The 21,130-nt window shown below is 37.2% G+C and overlaps 1 protein-coding gene across 2 annotated transcripts; it reads left to right on the top strand.

Annotated features, from left to right (window-relative positions):
- Nucleotides 1–6,050: 6,050 nt before the first annotated feature.
- LOC132635761 (ABC transporter F family member 2-like) lies at nt 6,051–19,616 on the top strand. Of its 2 annotated transcripts, none has more exons than XM_060352271.1 (6): nt 6,051–6,744; nt 7,591–7,637; nt 9,076–9,236; nt 18,386–18,596; nt 18,983–19,045; nt 19,154–19,616. In XM_060352271.1, the coding sequence occupies exons 3-6, from the start codon at nt 9,109–9,111 to the stop codon at nt 19,193–19,195; spliced, it is 444 nt and encodes a 147-aa protein (XP_060208254.1). In that variant the 5' UTR covers nt 6,051–6,744; nt 7,591–7,637; nt 9,076–9,108; the 3' UTR covers nt 19,196–19,616. The 2 variants fall into 2 exon arrangements, 1 of the variants encoding a protein (XP_060208254.1); XR_009580733.1 differs by having other exon boundaries at nt 6,055–6,744; nt 18,983–19,093; nt 19,191–19,616.
- The last annotated feature ends 1,514 nt before the right edge of the window (nt 19,617–21,130 follow it).

The raw sequence follows: 21,130 nt of genomic DNA, 5'->3' as shown, positions 1-21,130 counted from the left end.
TATGTAATAAATTTTATATAATTACGGATTCTGTTTAATTTTGAGAACGATAAAAGAAAGATTTCGAAAGCTCAATATGTATTTTACTTTTATTTGATTTTCGGAGTCCGAAGAAATTATGTTTGTAATAAGAATCTGTGGGTTCGCTCGGCTCCGGATATGGGGTCGGGTGCCCATCACACCCTAGGGATATTAGGGTGTGACAAAGTGGTATCAGAGCAGATCTGTCCTAGGGGTTGTCTGCAAAGTCGTGTCCGGTTGAGTCCTGTTTATGGTGTGAAGCGCGCCACATTTATAAACAGGAGGCTACGGGGCATCTAGGGATTGTTGGCCTTCTCTCTATCATAGATCGTGCGATAGAGCCGAGTCATAAGAAATGAAATCCCATATGTAAGCCTTACATACGATGGAAGGAGGTAAGTGATGATATGAAAAGTCATAATGGTACGTCTTGATATCCTTGTTCTGTTGCCTGCAATTGACGATTCCGGATGGCTAAAATGCGATATATAGCCGTATGTTCTGTGAGATATTGTCGATATATGCTATGTACAAATTCTGGATAGAAGGAATGGTAAAGGACACCCGGTCAGAATGCTTTCCAAAATCAGGATATTTGATCTGGAACACCTAACAGGAGGAGCGTGGGAAAGGAATATCGTACATAGACGATAAGCAAGATGCGATGTTTCAGAAAGGTTACAAATTCGGCCTGATCTGAAGAATGGTTGTGAGAAAAACGATTAGTGGTCTGAAGGATTAAAATGGATAACATCCGAGGTCTAGTAAGGACAGGATCTGCTGGAGGATCTAGAGAAAGCCGACAATCGGTTTTGCCGTAGATTATGGTATCAGAACGGTGAGTGGAAGTCCGAATTGGTTGATAACCGAGTATGCATACGTAATGGGGATGAGAGTATATTTGTACCATCGGGAATCTGGGAATCCAGGACGAAAGGTGAATATTGAGGATTGGAAGGGGTAAAATAGTAATTATACAAAGAAGGACGTGTTACGAGAATGTATCGGAATCTGTAAGACCTCGACTAGCCCCAAATCACATAATAAAGGTCATGCGAGGAAGAGGATGCGATTATATCCGCATTAAGGCACTGTATGTCACACCCCAATTCCACTAGGGTGTGATGGGCACCCGGCCCCATATCCGGAGCCGAGCGAACCCACAGACCTTTGGGACATACAAAATCTTATTAGGCTTTTAAATCAAATAAAGATAAAATACATAATAAATTCTTAAAATATTCTTTCCCGGTGCTTTCCAAATCAAACAAAATATGTGATTATACAAAATTTAACACATAATACAGAAGGGCATATCGGCTGATGAAGCCGCTTACACAACTGACATACTATACCCACGACTCTGTCTGCAAAGTCTCTAACATCAATCCAGAAAGCATACATACAAACTCTGACTCGGCAGCGCTCCAGGAGCAAATGGAGCTTGCCAACTCTGCTGAAACACCCTCTATAACAACTTCACATCATCTGGGTGTACCTGCGCTGCATGAAATGCAGCCCCCGAAGAAAGGGGGTCAGTACGGAATATGTATCGAGTATGTAAAACATAAAGTACAATAAACAGAATCATAATCTGAACAGAGGGTACAGAATATAAGTACAGTAACCGGAATGTCAAAATGCTTACTCACAAAACAGAGATAATACATGTCAGAGCATATGCCATATCCGACCCCCATTATGGGACTCGGTGAACAGAACGTGGTCGCCACCCCGTCACTGGTGCCACAACACAGCATACTCCAGAGTAGGGAATAGCTCCGTAACATATCATATCATATCATATCAGAATGTGCACATATCAAACATATCAGATGACCATATCATATCATATTATCATATATTAGAATGTGTGTACATGGCACAGCATACTCCACAACCCATGTACATGTATACCTGTCCCCTCACATCGAGGCACGGCGAACAATGCAGTGGAATACGCGTGATAATATATCCTGGCCCGGGCTCAGTGAAAGCAGCATTGAGGCATCCACGAGTGGAGTAGTGAGAAACTAAATGCAATATAAAACATAATACATTTACAGAGACTCAATAGGACATATCGAATGACAAATCGTAATGATGACATCGGACATAATCATAGTAAGTGTGTTTCGGAGGTCATAACAAGTTACGCAGAAATCATCTTTCTGGGATCGTTTCCATGTTCCAAAATAGTTTATAAGACTCAAGGGAATATTTAAAACAATTATTATTTAGTAGTTAGAAGAATGGTTAAAACATTCCTTTAATATTACTCGAAGATAAAACAATAATACAATACGGGACAAATCGGGCATAGTGGGGCCACCTCGGGTCAACTGAAGCGATGGGCTCAAAGTACGTATATTAAGCCTATAGAGTCACCCATGGAGGTCCTAGGGAAATTCCCTAACTTTCTAGGCAATTTGTGAAAGCTTACACAATTCTTTCAACAAAACATGCATATAGGATTCAATTCTATTGAATGAAAAAGGGACATTTTCAAACTCGGATTTCTATGAACAGAATACTCCCCGAGGCTCAAATCCAACCCTAGTACACCTAGGACATGCCAAGAGAAGGAAAGGGACAGCTTTACATACCTTATTCGCCTTTTACGTTTGTCTAAATTCAAATCCCGTTTCGTCCAAAATCTACAATTGGTCACATTTACCAAATATTAGTCATAAGGCTTTAAGAGTTCAATCTTAACCAATACTTGTCTACAGAAATTTGGGCAGCATCTCCCCTATACATAAGGCATCTCCGAGATTTAACTCGGCTCCAAATGTCAACAACCATACCAACAACATCAACAATCGAATTAAAACGCATTCTAGCATGATTAGTATTCTTCTCTATATAATGCGACAACTTCCAATCTAACTTCACATTTCCAACCAACATCAATGTTTTCATATTCATTACTAATCAAAATCATTCCAATTCAATTTGGAAGCATTTCATATCATTTTACAAAATATTCACAAAATATACAAAAATTTCACCAAAACCATAATTCACCCGGAACCTCTAATCTTCGACATGAATATTCATAACACATTTTCGTCCTCCAATTTCATTAACAATAATCATAATTTTCACCTTAACAATTTTATTTTCATAATTACATAAATCTACCATAAAATCACAAAACTTCCCATAACAACTTAACAACCAACCTTTCATGCTAATATGGACTTACATCCCTCCAAATCCACCAACTAACATAATAATTCACATTTAGACTTCACTTCCATAATTACATAAAAACTACATTAAAATCACATAATTTCCTATAATCATTTTCAACAATTTTCCATACCAACTTGAACCATTTCCTTCCATTTCCATTACAAGGCTTCAACAACACAATTAACATAACAAATAAAATTGGTTCATCCTTCTACACACTTACATACCCATGGCTATATATATATATATATATATATATATATATATATATATATATATATATATATATATATATATATATATATATATATTCATCATGCAACTTCCATATTTTCATGAATTCTTCTCCTTTCTACATTCCACAACATCTATATATATTTCTTCCAAGACAAAAGGTGTGAAATCTTACCTTTTTCTTCTTATCTTCTTCACTTGTCCAAAGTGTTAAATTGACGAAACAAGCGGTCTATCTTCCGAAACAACTATACCACGTTGTAGAGGACCCTTGAATTAGTAGGAATACCACAAGAAAATAATTTTTGGAGCAAGATTTCAAAGGGCAAAAATTTGCAAGCCATGGCCGTATGGCCTTCAAGTTTTTTCCCTTCTTTTTGTTGTTTTTCTCTTTCTCAAATTTTCTTGAAGTTTCTAAGGCTAATGATCCCCTCTAGTCTTATTTATCACATGGAAAATTAATTAAGTGACATGGGTTGGGCCAGGTATGGCCGGCCACCCTCACTTTTGGGCCTAAATTTTCTTTTTTTTTTTTGGGCCAACCCGGTTGGTCCCGAGTTGGGCCTAGCCCACTGACCTTTAGACCTTAAAACGTTCATATCTCCTTGTACCGACGTCACCTGGTAATCCACGACCTATGGTTGGAAAGCTAATTCAATTATCTACAACTTCTATTTCTTGGTATTTTTCCAAATTACAAACTTATAATACCGTTTTTTCCCCTCAAAGTTAGATCACCCGAAAACGTTTTCTTAAAAATATTCGTTTGGAGGGCTTCCACTTTGATTTGGCCCAAGGGTCCTTCATGAGTTGTGTTTAACTTTACATATGTGATTCATATAACTTGTCACATGTTCCAAAAAAAATTCTTGACGTGTGGGCCCCACCTCAGCTTACAAATAATCCGACGTTCAAAAATACTGAATACAACACTATCAACGTGAGTTTAAATTATGTAGCAACAACATGATTGTCAATTTTTTTTTAGGAAGCACGTGTCACGCTCATGTTCTGAAAATGCGGGATATAACACTGTATTTCATCAAAGTTTCGAGGTTAAGCGTGCTAAGATGGGAGAAATTTTAGGATGGGTGACCCCCTGGGAAGTATGCAAGAAATCCTAAAGATTTGGCCGTAAGAGACAAATGAAAAGATAGAGTAACCTAAAGGGAAATTAGCGTATACGGGATGGTTGGAGATTATAATAAGCCACATAGCACGCGACAGGCTAGACTAGAAAAGAGACAGAAAGTACTCCACAGCTCTGGAATTAGGATAGGCTTGAATGACGGTTGGAAGTATTCTGTGGGATAGTTGATAGTAATTACATGTATATATATGGATATGTATGATACCTTATCTGTGATTGTATTAGTGGACACGTGTGTCCCAGCGACCGGTACTGCGATATGGAAGGCCCAATTGAATAAGGATACCGAACTCCAAGTAATAACAAAAGAATAATAAATGGTGCAAGTGTTACAAGATAAGTTGTTGTTATTTTCTCTATTGGTTAAGATTGGACGTTTTAACACAACAATATGTGGAAAAGAAAGAGTGTGAGTAAATGGAAAACAAGGGGATTAAAGTGTTGGAAGAAAGTGAAAGGTAAGAAATCCCCGAGAGAAATTATCGGTAAAGCATGAGACTATTTGGATGAAGATTCAAAAGAAGGTACGTGGAAAGGATTAAGGGAGTGTAAACAGTAAGGTTTTTGTGCGAAGAACAAAAGTGGTAAGACACTCGAAGAATATGAATGCACAACTATAACACTAACGTATAGTTAAGAAGACCTACGAGTAAGTGAGCTAAATGAGTGAAAAGATTAATAGCGAATGAAAGAGTATGGAAATGTGGACAGAGGGTAAAAGAAAAACTTGGATAAGAAGTTTCGATATGATATGCATAGAATTGGAAGAAAAGACGAGAAGTAAGGTATAAGCGAAAATTTCACAAAAGAACTGTTGGCGTATCAGGAGCCCTTTATAAAGGGGGGGGGGGGGGGGGGGGGAGAAATATATTATATCAGACTTAAAGGATGAAAGGCACCCTAAGAGAATGCTTTCTGCCAACATGAACTATGACATGTTTATGTTATAATTTGAATCCCTCCTATCGGGCAACAGGCGTCGTACCTAAGTACATAGTGATATGCCTTACGAGGTAACAAACGAAGCAAGAAAGGTCTACAAGCTAAGTGCACAAAGAATAACGATGGCTGAAACGAGCGCCAATACGAAGGCATCAAAGACAAGTATACTTGTGTCAAAAAACAATGTGAGAGAAGGAAATAAAGAAAAGGTTGTAGTAAGGACTCAAAGATGTTGTGAACTAAGAAGTCGAATGAACTCGGATCATAAGTTACCATAAGTGCAACTGGACTGCAATATTGTAGATGAAATGAAGACTCATGTAAAGACCGAGCAATTCGATTATGAAGAAAGTAAGGTGAAAGATAAGGAATGGGCACGAAGGAAGGAATAACTATGAGAGGGACCCTCCCGAAGTATTGCAACACCCCATAAGGTCAGTTGAACATTCGAGGACGAATGTTCTAAAGGGGGGGGGGGGGGGGAGGATGTTACATCCCGCATTTTGTACATTCGGATAATTCAAGATAATCGCGGGAAATTAGGAGCAAGGCTAAGTTCTTGATCTCGTTTAGCACACAAGTTGTCTATGAAAATATCGATGCGGAAACATTGAGAAAGGCCAAGGGCAAATTTGAAAATTTGGAAAATAGTTTTCATGAACAACAAACATTTGTCATGGAATAAAATGGGCTTGGGATGAAAAAAAAAAAAGAAGGAAAAGAGAGGTTTGGGCTTGAAAAATAGCCAAGGTGGCCGGCCAAGGTGCTTGGGCTAAGCCCACATGGGAATTAATATATGCAACTAAGAAGATGACAAATTCATCATCTTTTCTCATCCATAGAGAATTCTAGAATTTTGGAGAAAAAAAAAGAATAAGGCCATGTGTTTATATTCTTATACTTGAGGGGCTTAAAAATAAATATAGATTAATGGTGGAAGAAAAGGATAAATAAGACATGTTTGTCTTCATCTTTAGAAAGATGAAAAACAAACTTGAAGAAGGAGAAAAACCACTAAGGCCATTCGGCCATGGAGGAGCAAAATTGCTCCCTTGAAATTTTGACCAAAAAAAATTATTTCTCCTAGCATTCCTACCAATTAGAAGGTCCTCTTTAACATGGTAAAATTGTTAAAGCAAGAATCCCTCTCTTTGTTGCAAGTTCACAACTTTAGCCAAGAGAGAAGATAAGTGGAAGAGGTAAGAATTCAATCTCCTTTTATATGTTATGGATGTTTGTGCATGTTGTAGTATGTAGAGATGAATAAAAGTCATGAAAATATGGATGTTGTAAGTGGCCGTGTATATGTTTGGTGTTGGTCGTGGATATGCCTTGTTGTATAGGAAAGATGGACTAATTTTGTGTAGTATGTTGGTTGTTGTTGTAATGTATAGAAATGAATGGAAAATTCATGAAAATATGCATGTAGTTGTAGTGGCCGAATGAGAGGTGATTTGGCAAGTTGTAGTGAATTGATTCTATTTAATATTTTAGTTGTTGTATTGTGAATTTCATGACGGAAAAATGAAGGTTGCATGACTTGGAATGAAGTTGTAATTGTTGGCGGATTATGGAAGAAGTTAATGTGATATTAGTATGATTTTTTTTATAATTATAAGAATGAATGATGTTGTTGAAATATAGATTGCTAGTGTTCTTGTGGAATTTGGAAGAAAAGGAAATGTGTTGTTATTGTTCTTATTCCATTTGTAAGGCGCCGGGTGAAGTAGTGTATCGATGGAGTCATTTTGAATGTTATGCGAATCGAATTAAATGTGAATGAAGTGTAGTTGGATTGTGTGACGAAGATTGCTAATGTTAGAATGTATCTTGGGTTGATTGTTGAAATTGTTAGTGTGATGGTTGGCCGGGTTGAATTCCCGGATTGTTGTTGATTAAAATTGATCGAGTTAGATTCTCGGGGATGGTACATTTACAGGGGAGGTGCTGCCGAAATTTCGGCAGAATATAAGTGAATTTATTTGAGAAGCTAAGACAAGTAGATGACAATGGATTAATGATTATGTGAATTCTTTTGTATGTAGACTAGCAAGCTTGGACAAATAAGCGTAGCTAATAAGGCGTGGCACAGGTATGTAAGGCTTACCCTTTCTTTCTTTGGCATGTCCTAGAGCCAAGTAAGGTATGATGTGATATGCTCTTGGGATAAATCTGTTCGGTGATTCCGAATTTGATTGTGATCTTAATCCCCTTCTTGATATAAGTTCATGATTCTTATTTACTTATGGATATATGTATTCTGATATAATTATTTTGATACAAGTATTCTGACACAAGTATTTTGATATATGTATTTCGATATAAGTGTTTTGATATAAGTGTTCTGATATAAATACTCTGATATAAGTATTCTGATACGAGTATCCTGAGGTGAGTATCCTGATATGAGTATTCTGGTATGAGTCTTTAATATATTTTGATATGTACATATGATTCTAAAGGTTATATTTGATTTGATCCATATGGTATCCGGAAGAGATTTGTTTCTGAAGCTCTATTTAATATGTTTCCGAGTCTGCCTACGATTCTAATTCACTTCTGATATAAGCATGTCTGATATGATCCAGTTTGTTATACGATTGAGTAACGAGATAAGTATAACAACTTTGTTTCTGAAAGAATTTTGCAAGTTATAATGTCCCTAATCTTCGGAAAAGATCTTAGGTTTGCTCTAAAATTCTTATAGAACGTTCTGTACTTCAAACGTTTGTAACTTTCTCATACGAAGTCGGATTGACCCGAAACTTGTTTCCGAGCCGTCAGATGTCGGTAAGTGTACGTATATATCGGGTCTTGATTTGTGTGCATATGGTTTCGCACTACTCTGTTCGTGCAAGTTTCAGTTTGGATTTCACTGAGCCCGGGCCAGGACATGTTCTCGTGCGTATTCCACTGCATTGTTCATCGAGTCCCTCTCACTTGCGGGCCGGGACACGTTATATGTATATGATGTTATGATGATATGGGGATGGTGGCCAGGATCGCATATGATGATTTATTCACCGAGACCCGCAAGGGAGGGCCGGGACACGTTATATGTATCTACCGAGTCCCTCAATAGAGGGTCGGGACACGTTATATGTAAACATGATATATGACATTGACATGCATGATTTCATCCACCGAGTCCTTCGTTCGAGGGCCGGGACACGTTATGCATATGTGATATACGATGTTGACATGCATGATTCTATCCACCGAGTCCCTCACTTGAGGGCCGGGACACGTTACGCATATATGACATATGATGTGAACATGTACTATCTCATCCACCGAGTCCCTCACGGGAGGGCCGGGACACGTTATCTGTACATATGATATATGACATGGATTTGCATGATTTTCATTTGAAGAGGCAAGTACTTTGATGTTCTAAAAGGGTCATACTTGATTCTGGTAATTCATTGTTTCAGTTATGATTCTCTTTTCTGTATTCCATGCCTTACATGCTCAGTACATATTCCGTACTGACCCCCTTTCTTCGGGGGGCTGCGTTTCATGCCACGCAGGTACACCCAGATAAGTGGAAAATATTACAGAAGATGTTCCAGCGAAGTTGGCAAGCTCCGTTTTGTTCCTGGAGTGTTGCCAGGTCAGAGTATTATGTTATGATGTTTTGTTCGAAGTTAGAGACTTTGCAGACAGCGTCGTGGGTATTGGTCGTCAATCTGTAAGCGGCTCCATCAACCGATATGTCATTTTGTGTTATGTAATAAATTTTATATAATTACGGATTCTGTTTAATTTTGAGAACGATAAAAGAAAGATTTCGAAAGCTCAATATGTATTTTACTTTTATTTGATTTTCGGAGTCCGAAGAAATTATGTTTGTAATAAGAATCTGTGGGTTCGCTCGGCTCCGGATATGGGATCGGGTGCCCATCACACCCTAGGGATATTAGGGTGTGACACTAATTAAGAAAAGGAAGAAAACAGTAACTTTTGTCATGACATAAATGAGTTACTATAAAATTCATCAAGATTAACAAAACTTATTGCCTCTGAGTTGGCACTTTTTAGTATCAAAAAAAGAGCACTCATCCATTCTCTGCTTTCTTGATCCTTCTTTCTCTGTCCACTTAAAACTCAAAACATTTTCCAGTGGACCCAATTCGAATTATGACTATACAATATTCATATTGCTGATATCTTATTCTGGGTCTCCATCAAGATTGATTTTTAAAGTCCTTTTTTTTTTTGGTAGCCGATAATTGGTCAATGAGTTCTCTTAGAAAGCATATACTGTACATCTTTTGCTGCTTCTTGATTTTCCATCTTTTGCTGCTTCTTGATTTATGTAATGATTTATAACCACACAAAATATATGTGACTCATTTAGGACCATAAATTTAAAAGTCATCTCTTCTTTTTTAAATTTCATGCTTAGTTAAATAGGCTCACATAAATTAAAACGAAGAGAGTATAATAAAAATATAACTAGTAGGACCATGTAAATCTCCGAATTGTTTCCTACTTCACGTGTGGAGAATCCAAATCCAGTAAAGCCCAAATGGAAAATGATCCTCAAGACTCAATCTTGATCACCCTTCCATTTGAACTCATCAATGATATCCTCCTAAGACTTCCTGTAAAAATCCTCTTTTGATTCAGGTCTGTCTCAAAATCTTGGCTTGATTTAATATCTAGCCCTCAATTTATCAACACCCATCTCAGTTTATCAGCTGATAACAAGGATTACACCCACCACAGGCTTATCTCGAGTCTTTATCGACCTAACAAAAAAAATCTTAACGTATGTTCAGTTAGGTCTTTACTTAATGAGTCTGTCATGGAAGCATCTGATTTGGATTGTCCCCTAAAAGACAAATTTCAGATTGTGGGTTCGGTCAATGGGTTAATTTGTCTTAGGGTTGGGGTAGAACCATTTTTTATATGGAATCCATCTATAAGGAAGTTCAAGAAAGTTACTGCATAAGCTGTAGAGAGGTATGGTCAGAAAGTGTATGGTTTTGGATATGATAAGCTTCATGATGATTATAAAATACTACGGATGTATACTACTACTAACAATGATCTTAAGGTTGAAATATATAGTTTAAAGAGTGACTCTTGGAAAATAGTTGATGATTTCCAGGCTGGGAGGAGACAGTCTGGTATGGCTAAGTTGGTCAATGGGAAGCTTCATTGGGTTAATTTTTATAGTCATCCTTGGGGTAATGAGGGGGACATCATTTCTTTTGGGGACATAATTTATTTTTATTTGGCTGACGAGAAATGGGGAAAGTTGGAGAAGCCTTGCTATGGAAAAAGAGATTTTTGTGTGAAACTTGGAGTGTTGGGAAGTGATCTTTGCATGTTTAATGACAATGAGAACACTTCCGCCGATGTGTGGGTTATGAAGGAATATGGGGTCAAAGAGTCTTGGGCAAAAATATATACCATCAATTTTTCTCATGATATTTCTAAGTATAGTTGGACTCCTCTTTTTTGCAAGTCAAATAAAGGTGAAGTTCTGCTTGTTTTTGGATCATGATTCATGATATACAGTCCAAAGGATGACTCGATCAGGTATCTAGAGCTCGCCAACTTTAAATTCGGTGTTGATGCAAACTTCTACGTTGAGAGCCTAGTTTGTCCTTTTGCAAACGAATAAAGGACACAACAATGAAGGCTCCATGCACTCAGGTGAATCACAATTTGTAGCTAATGACTTGTGAGAGTTCAGAAGTCATTCTATGTAACAATAGTGGAGCACCAAAGTGGAATTTCATTCTATACTTAGTTATTCTGGGATGATTATACACAGAGGATATACTGATGAAATGAGGGCTGATCAGTGATATGTTATGTCCTCTGTGTAAGAATGTGGGTGAAAGCATTGACCATTTGTTTTTCCTAAGTGACGCCTCAATTGCTGTATGGGGTAAGCTCCTACTTTGGCAGGGATATAATAGGAGCTGCAGGATATGGACAAAAGAGCTTGCATAGATGCTGTCAAGTGTCAAATACCAATGGTAGGACTGTTGCTCAGGAGATGTTCAGAATAGTCCTCTCTTGCTGCATATACACCTTGTGGCAAGAGAGGAACCAGGGAGTGTTCCAACTTAAAAGTCGACATCAGGATGTCCTAATCAGGAAGATCATACAGGATGTTGTTATTCGTGCCAGTTTGAAGCCTAGATTAGCTAGCAGAGTTCAACAACTTTATTTTTTACCATTAGTTTTCTCTTTGTAGCTAACTGATGCAATAGTTTTAGTTGTTGCCTTTAATCACTGAAACTGGGGACTATGTCCCGGTTTTAAAATCATTATGACTTGTACAGAATTTCTCAGTTGGTAAATAATACATTTAGTTACCAAAATAGACTTGTGAGAGTTCCACTTCAGTTGGTAGTGAAACTGAGCTTGTATATTTGCTTAAACAAGTTAAACAGTTCCTAATGAAAGTAATGTTTGCTACAAGTTAAAACGCAGACTATGTGTCAGCACAACCCAGCATGTGGTGCTTCTAAATTGACCGTGCTTTTACTTGCCACGTATCAGTCGGTGCTTTGTTAACTGATAAGTACTAATGAGCTTTCAGAAATATAATTGTGCATGTTATTTTGTGAGCAGTAGTAACTGGTTGAGGTTTGAGGTCAAGGTTTGCCCTGGTAAAAGGTTGAACAAGCTTCTCCTTCCCTTGAATGTCTGTTGTATGTAGTAGTGTCTGCTTGAGGTTGGTCTGAACTAGAAGTTATAATATTTTCTTGAAGTGGAAGTTTCATTCCATTTGGCATAGAAAAATAAATAAAGGGAAGAACGAGTGAAGGGTATCCAGTAAACATAGCAAAAAGGAAGGGGAAAAATTGAGGCGCAACAGAAATCCAGCTTTTTCCTTATTTGCATAATTCCATGAAACAAAAATTAGTCGGAAGAACAGTTATTTGGTTTTACTGTGGTAAAATTGCTGCGCTTGCATATGATGGAGTGTTCTGGGGCAAAGGCATCAGTAGCCAACGATGTCCAAGATGCCCAAGGATACAAGTTCCTTTCCACTAGTTCCGGTCCTTCACAAGAAGTTGATCAAGGTGTGTTCTCATAGAATGTTCAAAATGATAGCAATGCTATGGATGTGAACCAAATTCATTTGCAACTAGATGGGAAAATTCTTCAAAAAATCATAATGTCTGTTCAGTTCGGTCTTTACTTAATGAGTCTGTCGTAGAACCATTTGATTTGGATTGTCCCTGAAAGAAAATTTTCAGATTTTGGATTCAGTCAATGTGTTGATTTGTCTTAAACTTAATGTAAATGAATATTTGCTATGGAATCCATCTATCAGGAAGTTCAAGAAAGTTACTGCATAAGCTGTAGAGAGGTATGGTCAGAAAGTGTATGGTTTTGGATATGATAAGCTTCATGATGATTATAAAATACTACGGATGTATACTACTACTAACAATGATCTTAAGGTTGAAATATATAGTTTAAAGAGTGACTCTTGGAAAATAGTTGATGATTTCCAGGCTGGGAGGAGACAATCTGGTTTGGCTAAGTTGGTCAATAGGAAGCTTCATTGGGTTAATTTTGATAGTCATCCTTGGGGTAATGAGGGGGACATCATTTCTTTTGGGGACATAATTTATTTTTATTTGGCTGACGAGAAATGGGGAAAGTTGGAGAAGCCTTGCTATGGAAAAAGAGATTTTTGTGTGAAACTTGGAGTGTTGGGAAGTGATCTTTGCATGTTTAATGACAATGAGAACACTTCCGCCGATGTGTGGGTTATGAAGGAATATGGGGTCAAAGAGTCTTGGGCAAAAATATATACCATCAATTTTTCTCATGATATTTCTAAGTATAGTTGGACTCCTCTTTTTTGCAAGTCAAATAAAGGTGAAGTTCTGCTTGTTTTTGGATCAAGATTCATGATATACAGTCCAAAGGATGACTCGATCAGGTATCTAGAGCTCGCCAACTTTAAATTCGGTGTTGATGCGAACTTCTACGTTGAGAGCCTAGTTTGTCCTTTTGCAAACGAATAAAGGACACAACAATGAAGGCTCCATGCACTCAGGTGAATCACAATTTGTAGCTAATGACTTGTGAGAGTTCAGAAGTCATTCTATGTAACAATAGTGGAGCACCAAAGTGGAATTTCATTCTATACTTAGTTATTCTGGGAAGATTATACACAGAGGATATACTGATGAAATGAGGGCTGATCAGTGATATGTTGTGTCCTCTGTGTGAAAATGTGGGTGAAAGCATTGACCACTTGTTTTTCCTATGTGACGACTCAATTGTTGTATGGGGTAAGCTCCTAACTTGGCAGGGATATAACAGGAGCTGCAAGAGATGGACAAAAGAGCTTGCATAGATGCTGTCAAGTGTCAAATACCAATGGTAGGACTGTTGCTCAGGAGATGTGCAAAATAGTCCTCTCTTGCCGCATATACACCTTGTGGAAAGAGAGGAACCAGTGTGTTCCAACTTAAAAGTCGACCTCAGGATGTCTTAATCAGGAAGATTATACAGGATGTTGTTGTTCATGCCAGTTTGAAGCCTAGATTAGCTAGAAGAGTTCAAAAACTTGATTTTTACCATTAGCTTTCTCTTTGTAGCTAACTGATACAATAGTCTTAGTTGTTGCCTTTGATCAGTGAAACTGGGGACTGTGTCCTGGTTTTAGAATCTTTATGACTTGTACAGAATTTCTCAGTTGGTAAATAATACATTTAGTTACCAAAAAAGACTTGTGAGAGTTACACTTCAGTTGGTAGTGAAACTGAGCTTGTCTATTTGCTTAAACAAGTTAAACAGTTCCTAATGAAAGTAATGTCTACATGTTAAAACGCAGACTATGAGTCAGGACAACCCAGCATGTGGTGCTTGTAAATCGACTGTGCTTTTACTTATCTTGTCACGTTTCAGTCGGGTACTTTGTTAACTGATATGTACTAATGAGCTTTCAGAAATATAATTGTGTATGTTATTTTGTGAGCAGTAGTAACTGGTTGAGGTTTGAGGTCAAGGTTTGCCCTGGTAAAAAGTTGAACAAGCTTCTCCTTCCCTTGAATGTCTGTTGTATGTAGTAGTGTCTGCTTGAGGTTGGTCTGAACTAGAAGTTATAATATTTTCTTGAAGTGGAAGTTTCATTCCATTTTACATAGAAAAATAAATAAAGGGAAGAACTAGTGAAGGGTATCCAGTAAACATAGCAAAAAGGAAGGGGGGAAATTGAGGCTCAACAGAAATCCAGCTTTTTCCGTATTTGCATAATTCCATGAAACAAAAATTAGTCGCAAGAACAGTTATTTGGTTTTACTGTGGTAAAATTGTTGCGCTTGCATATGATGGAGTGTTCTGGGGCAAAGGCATCAGTAGCCCACGATGTCCATGATGCCAAGGATACAAGTTCCTTTCCACTAGTTTCGGTCCTTCACAGGAAGTTGATCAAGGCATGTTCTCATAGAATGTTCAAAATGATTGCAATGCTATGGATGTGAACCAAATTCATTTGCAACTAGATGGGAAAAACACTCCTGTTAAATTGGGTTCTTCGAAAGAGTTTGCTCCATCTCCATCTGACAATCAAAGCATTTTGGTCTCCTTGTCATCCCGATGTGTTCGGAAAGGAACTGTCTCTGAAAGATCTCATCTCTTTCGTATTAAATGCTATGGGAACTTCGATAAGCCATTGGGTCATTTTCTACGAGACCATTTGTTTGATCAAGTAAACTCTCCCCTCCCTTTGCTTATGCTAGAAACATTACGATACGGTTAAGGTGACTGAAAGGATCTTCACTTTTTTTTCTTTCAATATGTATTCTCAGAGTTACAGGTGCCGTTCATGTGATATGCCTTCAGAAGCTCATGTTCAGTGTTATACTCACGGACAGGGTACTCTTAACTATTTCTATTAAGAAGCTGCTGAATATTCTCTTGCCTGGTGAAAAGGAAGGAAAAATATGGATGTGGCACTGGTGTCTTATGTCCACGTGATAATAAGGGCTTTCCTCCAGCAACTTGAAGAGTAGTGATGTCTGATGCTGCTTGGGGCTTGTCCTTTGGGAAGTTTCTTGTCACGACCCGACTAGGGGTCGCGACGGGTACCCGGGGCTACCCACCGAGCACCGCTCGTTCTGTTACTCATCATACTCATTATATACCCTTTTATCAAATTTATACTCAATTCATAAGAAAATCATCTTTCATTTTAGAACATACTTACTTTTATATACATAAGCCTCTCGGCCATCAAAATAATATATATACGTAATAACAATTTCGTGAGACCATATGACCCACACTGCGTATCTATGAGCCTCTACGAGAGTGCTAGACATAAGGACGGGACAAGACCCCGTGATGCCCAAAAATACATATACATGAATATACACAAAAGAATAATCATAAGCACCTCCGGAACAATGGAGTGCTCTCTAATCAGCTACTGGCTCCTGCGAGTCCGGATCAAGCTCACCTCCCTGTCTACCTGTGGGCATGAACACAGCGTCCAGAGAAAACGGACGTCAGTACGAACATTGTACTGAGTATGAGAGGCATAAACAATAATGAAACATCAATGAAATGAGGAGGTATCAAATGAGGAGCAATCTGTAACTGACTGTGAATCATAAAAGAAATAAATCATACTATCTTACTCATACTCGTCATCATATCATATAGACATAAATGTATAAGTATAAGCTGCCCGTCCATGTAGGTACGGTGTAATAATAAGCAACCTGCGTCCAGGCCTCCCGCGTCTGGGGTATAAGCTGCCCACTATAGTGGTGTGTATATCTTCCCGACCATATAGGTACGGTGTAATATCATCATCATATGCTCATCATAATATGCTCATCATAATCTACTCATCATAGTATGCTCATCACAATACATACACGAAGACTCAAGGACAACTATACTTTATCGGGGTGACGTAAGGTCGTGATCCCCCGATTCCATTATGGAGCATTCACAAACATCCTGCCTCACCTTGAAGGAAGTAATACGTAAGGTGAGTGTCTACAAATCATAACATCATCGACTTTATGGTACTCTGCCTCACCTTGAAGGGACAATACATAAGGTGAGTGTCTACAATACATGACATACTTAACTTAATGGTATTCTGCGTCACCTCGAAAGGAATAATGGATGAGGTGAGTGTATACAACATCATTAGCGAGTGTATACAACATCATTAGCGTTATAGGAACATCATAACATGAACTCTAGAGTCTTTAGACTCAAGCTTATCATCATTGGACTCATAACATATCTCTCATCTCATATGGCTATTCATGAACATGGGCTATTAGTTTTCCGCGATATAGAGGATTGATAGAGAAGAAGGAACAATCATACCATCAAATTCATGCCATAGAAAGAAAGGACTATCCACACATACCTTTTACGTTTAGCTAATTTATCGTTTGCTTGTTCTCCTTTAATGCCCACGTTCTACCTTCAAGAGAATTCGTATCGACATTAGCTAACAATTATAAGAACGGACTTACTAACGCTAGAGAAAATTGGGCAGCATTTCCTTTGTTTATACTACTTTTCCCATGTTCTATATCAGCTCCCAACGTTCATATCAACATTCACAATATTGCAACCAACAATCATCATTTATCTACATTTACCACAATTCACCATTTCTCTTCAATCCTCCACAATTATGGTTATAGCTCATTATCGCGTTTCCTCACATATAATACCTATTCCATAGTCTAAATGTCATTTATAACGTATTCACGATCACAACATACCAACGTTCATCATTCATCCCAACCACTATTCAACAATGACATTATTTAATCATTTATGACCCATTTTCTATGTCTTTCTACAATTCAAGTTTCTTAGCCTTCCAATATCTTAAACAACACGGTATGGTCATGAAACTTACCTTGGATGATGGATGAACAAGCCTTGAATGGAAATGCTCTTCTAGCACCAAAATCCTATTTCACTTCCCTTGGGTTTTCTTGAAGTAGATGAACTTTTACTAAGTTTCACACACTTGTTTTCATGGATTTGAAGTGGTTGATCTTGGCTTTCCTTTGATTTCTTGTGGATGAGGAGTGGAGAGAATATTCTAGAGGTTTCTATGACCAAAAATGGTGAAAATATGATTTTTGGGTAGAGTTTGATCTATATATATAGTGGTCCAGAAAATTCTGGACCGACACAACATGCGGCGAGCTTTGCTAGACGCAAAGCGTGCTTTGTGAGCCGCATGTTGTGTCGCAGACCGCGCACAACACCAATTTTCACTGTCCCACTTTGCTGTGCAACTGCGTGGCCGCAAAGCGTGTTTGCTGCTTGCATGTTGCGCCGCAAAGTGCGCCATAATGTGACATTTTACCCAACTTCCACCGAAACTTAACTCCGATGATCCGACGAGTCTTAAACCTTCCCAAGGCTTACTAAACATGGTTTCTCTCCATTATATACCCAAGATGGACATATCTATCCCCATGACCTCGAATTATTTTATCCTGCTTCCCAAGGCTAGGACAATTAGCATTCGGCGAAACTCAACGTATGAAAATGAGAGGTGTAACATTTCTAAAACATAGTTTTTCAAACCATGCAGCTGCAAGTAGGGTGGAAAGCTGTGTTCATTCGTTACATAGAGACTGTCTTTGGTTTTACGGGTATGATCTTATTCTCTTGGGAGTATGGAACACTTTACATCTAGGAGCATTGCAAGTGTTTGCTCTCCTTCTTGGTCATACATGATATTCAATATGTTGGCATGATTTTCTAGTGTTGCCAAGCTATGATGATATCTGACTGGAAAACATTGATGCCTTTAGTTGAGTATATTTTGCAATACTCATTTTGGAACTTTTACAGCTTCGGGAAGATTGTTACTTGCTTTCGCAATGCAGCCATTGATGTCCACTCAGTATGCCTTCCTCCCTCCAAACTGAATTTCGTTGCCTTCCTCACTCAGTATGTGTTGATCTATGGCATCTTAGGTGGCCAAAAAAGCAGAATTGCATTTGCAAAGATAACTTTCAAAAAGCCTCACATATTGCTTCTTGATGAGCCATCAGATCACTTGGTAAGCCATATTTTACCTGTTTTTGTTTCTTATTAACCATCTTCTTTTGTACATCTGTGATTGTGATTCTTTTCATTCGTTCTGGACATATTTTTGTTGGTACTAAAAAGTGGAAGCTTTCAGCCGTAGATCTGGCACACAAACAGGCCATATTCGTAGCTAGTGTGTGGGTTTTAGGAAGGATGCTTAGTCTCATTGTTTTGTTACATGCATTTCATTTCACCTCAACAGCTAAAACAAATGATTTACTAGTAGTCAGTATGATGTTTATCCAAAGCTTTTGCAAATGTGATTGCATTATACACTTTGTTCTAGTGGGAACATATTCTTGCTTGCTTTTGGTAGATTAGCGATATATGCGAATTTTTAATTTGAGCTCTATGTAGGATCTGGACGCTGTGGAGGCCCTGATACAAGGTCTTGTCTTGTTCCAAGGAGGCGTACTGATGGTACTATGAGACTTCTGTCAATGTTCTTGGCTAAATGGAAACATAACGGTATTTTGTTTTTGCTGATCTTTAATGCTGCTGCTACGTGTTATCTACATTTAACATCAGGTAGTGTTGATCAACTCTGGACCGTCTCTGTGGGCAGGGTGACCCCTTTCGACGGGACATTCCATGATTACAAGAAACTACTGCAATCATCATAAACAGTTATAACAAAGGTTGATCATTTCTGAAGTGGACGAACTATTATTAGTTACTTCATGGAGTAGGACCCCTACTGTATATGCATGAAAATGACAATTTAACAGTAGGCAACAGATGGAGGCAGAAAAGCAGCGATGCATTTAAGTTTTTCACACGATCTTCATTTTGTTGTTTTGATAGAAGTGATCATAGTTGTCATTTGTCCATGTGAATGTTTTAATCGTTTTATTTTTCCTTTTATAAAACCAAAGACATATTTGTCATGATTTGATCTTGTGTATTTATCGATTAAAACGTGTCATGATTAATTAAAATGCCTACATGACATGGCAATTAAGGGGTTTTATGGAAAACATATATGTGAATTTACTAAGTAATTCCATCAATTTTAAGTGATCATTTATTAGGAACAACTATGGGCACTCAAAGTTAGGATATCATCTCGTTAATAAAAACTTTATTTCTATTTCTTTTTTTTTAAATTTCAAAATTATAAAAGGACGAGTGCTCCTTGTCTGTTGCTTTCTAGTTTTTGCATTTGTTTGTATGTGATGCACTTCGCTGCAAAGAAAAAAAAGGTAAATACTCATCTGCATTGGGTGTTTACATTAATTCTGTGTAATTTACTATAGTTTAGTGATTTAATAAACTGAAAATATACATTAATGAAGTATGATTAAGTGATAGGTGTTCAACACGTGTCATGCATTTATTGACTTGGTGTAAATACGTGGTGCGCGCAGATAAATTTTTACAAAAAAGTGAATGTAATGCCAAAGTTCGTGAAAGATTGGAATTGTCCAACCTTCATTACGGAGAAAAAGATCTGTGATGATCACTTACAATTTGAATAGAAGAAAATGTGATTTTCTATTTCATGTGCCTTATTTATCGATCTCATGTGTTATTTTTAGTGATCTCTTGTAAAAAGAAGTATATAACTAAAATAACATTTGTAAGTAACATTAATACCAAATTTCTGGAGGTAGGATTGCATGTCTCTCTCTATCATGTAATATTTTCTTTTGTCGAGTTGAAAAATAACAAAAATGGTCCCTTATGTTTGATAAGTTTAAAATCGTACTTTGAATGTGTTAATGAGTAGTTTTGTCCTTCAAGTTTGTTAAAAATGAGCCTTTTTTATTTGCGTCAAATATTTAATAAATCATATACTTGCTAGATTTAATGAGAATTATGAAGAAGATTAATGTAAAATATCGAAATTTTTCGTCTACTCTCCGAACGTGCTATACCAAACACTCTAGTAGACACTACAAGTAAACCAAAATGATAGAAATTTCACCGAAAAATATACCAGAGACCAAAAATAATTCCAAACAGGAGGTTCCATTAAATTTATGCCGTTTTCTCTCGTTGAGTAGGTGTAAAATAGTTCCTTAAAGATAAGAGACATTTATTGAGCTATTAATTACTCATTGTATGTGGCACATTTCATTATTAATTTGTACAAAAAATAATAATACCTTAGAAGAAATTTAACGTTTGTCTGTCACACAAATATTTAATATGATTTTTTTTTAGAACATAAATTTTAAAAGTCTTATTTGTTTTTTAAATTCTACGGTATAAATTAGGACAGATGTATACTAAAATAACTCATTCAAAGGGGACTTTTTTTTAAAAAAAACATTACGCTAAATACCCTTATAACATGAGTCAAATGCAGTATTTCAAAATCAAGCACTTACACCTTTATACTATAGAAATCTGCACAAATGTTTTAGCTTGAATAATATTATTTTTACTAGGTCGTTAAGTGTTTATTTTGTAACTAACTGTATTAAATATATATAATTATTAAAAACTATTACAAGTGAAAAGTTCATTATGTAACTATGTGAAGAAATTTAAGAGAACAAA

This window comes from Lycium barbarum, chromosome 4 (genome assembly GCF_019175385.1).
Source record: "Lycium barbarum isolate Lr01 chromosome 4, ASM1917538v2, whole genome shotgun sequence".
Classification (NCBI taxonomy): Eukaryota; Viridiplantae; Streptophyta; class Magnoliopsida; order Solanales; family Solanaceae; genus Lycium; species Lycium barbarum.
This window is presented reverse-complemented; position numbering and strand designations above follow the sequence as displayed.

Bases quoted from the DNA above. Each gene is read 5' to 3' on its own strand.
- LOC132635761 (XM_060352271.1), top strand. From the start codon at position 9,109: ATGTTCCAGCGAAGTTGGCAAGCTCCGTTTTGTTCCTGGAGTGTTGCC. The intron at 9,237-18,385 runs GTAAGCGGCTCC...GAACTTTTACAG, and splicing joins TGGGTATTGGTCGTCAATCT to CTTCGGGAAGATTGTTACTT. The intron at 18,597-18,982 runs GTAAGCCATATT...AGCTCTATGTAG, and splicing joins ATGAGCCATCAGATCACTTG to GATCTGGACGCTGTGGAGGC.